This window comes from Poecilia formosa, unplaced genomic scaffold (genome assembly GCF_000485575.1).
Source record: "Poecilia formosa unplaced genomic scaffold, Poecilia_formosa-5.1.2 Scaffold368, whole genome shotgun sequence".
In the NCBI taxonomy this organism is placed as follows: domain Eukaryota; kingdom Metazoa; phylum Chordata; class Actinopteri; order Cyprinodontiformes; family Poeciliidae; genus Poecilia; species Poecilia formosa.
Window position 1 is genome coordinate 51,286 of NW_006800307.1, and position 1,397 is coordinate 52,682.

At 47.0% G+C, this 1,397-nt stretch overlaps 1 protein-coding gene across 2 annotated transcripts in view; it reads right to left on the bottom strand.

Annotated features, from left to right (window-relative positions):
• Positions 1–1,397, bottom strand: part of LOC103153967 (netrin receptor DCC-like) — a 129,202-nt gene that overhangs the window by 50,896 nt on the left and 76,909 nt on the right. For both annotated transcript variants that reach the window (XM_016662333.1, XM_007575080.2), the window contains exons 4-5: positions 1,132–1,282; positions 175–311 (exon numbers count right to left, since the gene is read on the bottom strand). In XM_016662333.1, coding sequence (XP_016517819.1) covers positions 175–311; positions 1,132–1,282 — 288 coding nt within the window. The remainder of the gene's footprint in view (positions 1–174; positions 312–1,131; positions 1,283–1,397) is intronic.

A 1,397-nucleotide genomic window follows, 5' to 3' on the forward strand; every position in this document is an offset into this window, starting at 1 on the left:
GGGCCTGAGCGTCATGCTGCGGGCCTGAGCGTCATGCTGTGGGCCTGAGCGTCATGCTGCGGGCCACGGCGTCATGCTGTTCTGTTCATCCCGGTTCTGTTGGTGCCGTTTGGTTCTGGTTGACCCGGTTGGAGAACTTTTCATTCGTGGTTCTTTTGGTTCTGCTTGCCTCACCTTGGACGCTGAGTTCTGCCTGCGCCGTGATGTTCTGGTTCTTGTTGGAGGCCGTGCAGCTGTAGGCGCCGGAGTCGTCGTCGGTGACGGTTCTGATGATCAGGTTGCTGCCTGCGAGCAGCGAGAACTTCTTGTTCCTGACAGATCAACGAGAATCATTGACCAACATTAGAACCGTTTCCACAGAGCAGCTAAACTCAGATTAACAGCTAGTTAGCAGCTAGTTAACAGCTAGTTAGCAGCTAGTTAGCAGCTCGTTAGCGGCTAGTTAGCGGCTCGTTAGCGGCTTGTTAGCGGCTAGTTAGCGGTAGCCTCCTCTGCTTCAGGTCACAAAATGAAGTCAAGACTCAAAGACAGAAAGTCTCATGAGAAAAATAAACTACATGGAATACAGGAACAACTGATTCTGACCAAATTTACGACATTTTTAAACTGAATCAGGTTTTAATTTTCAGACGTGGTTTTCAGTCTTCATTAGGAAGAAGAGACTCTGTTAACCTGATTCACAGATTCTGTTCAAGCCAACAGCTTTTCATCCAAACATGTAAAACCCTGATGGGTGAAGATTAAAATCTGTCCCCAGACGTTGAAGTTAGAGGAATTTCTCATGTCAAAGTTTGTTTGTCCACCAGCTGCAGGATCCAGACTGAAAAGTTCAACGTTTCCTGAACTTTGTTCTGGATTCTGTTTTTAACCAACCGGACTGGAGGCAGATTTATCTTTACCTTCTGGGTCGTTCTCACTTCATCGTTCATCTGCTAATAAATAATCAGGTTCTGGTTCTGGTTCTGCAGAGCTGGAACATCTTCACTGAGCTGAACGTCATTCAGACTGTAAACTTCTGACTCTTCTGTTAGAAACCAAACAGGAATGTATTTCTCATCCTGCAGTCGAGCTGCAGATGTTTTATTTTCTCTCCCTGTCAGCAGAGCGACTCCAGAAACCAGAAACACCCACCAGCTCTGGATGACTTCCTCTCCTCTCCGCCACTGGATGCTGGGAGTCGGATATCCGGAGGCGGAACATTCCAGCACAGCGTCTGTTCCCAGGAGGGCCGTTACTCGGGACGGACGCTGGAGGAACTGCAGGTTCCTGCTGAGCCCAGGCTCTGAAACGGAGAGAGGAGGAGGAGGATTTACTAATTTACTCAGTTTCCTTGAGTTTAATGTATTTATTGTAATATTATCAGAATAATGTTTGTTTCTGAACACAAACAACAAATT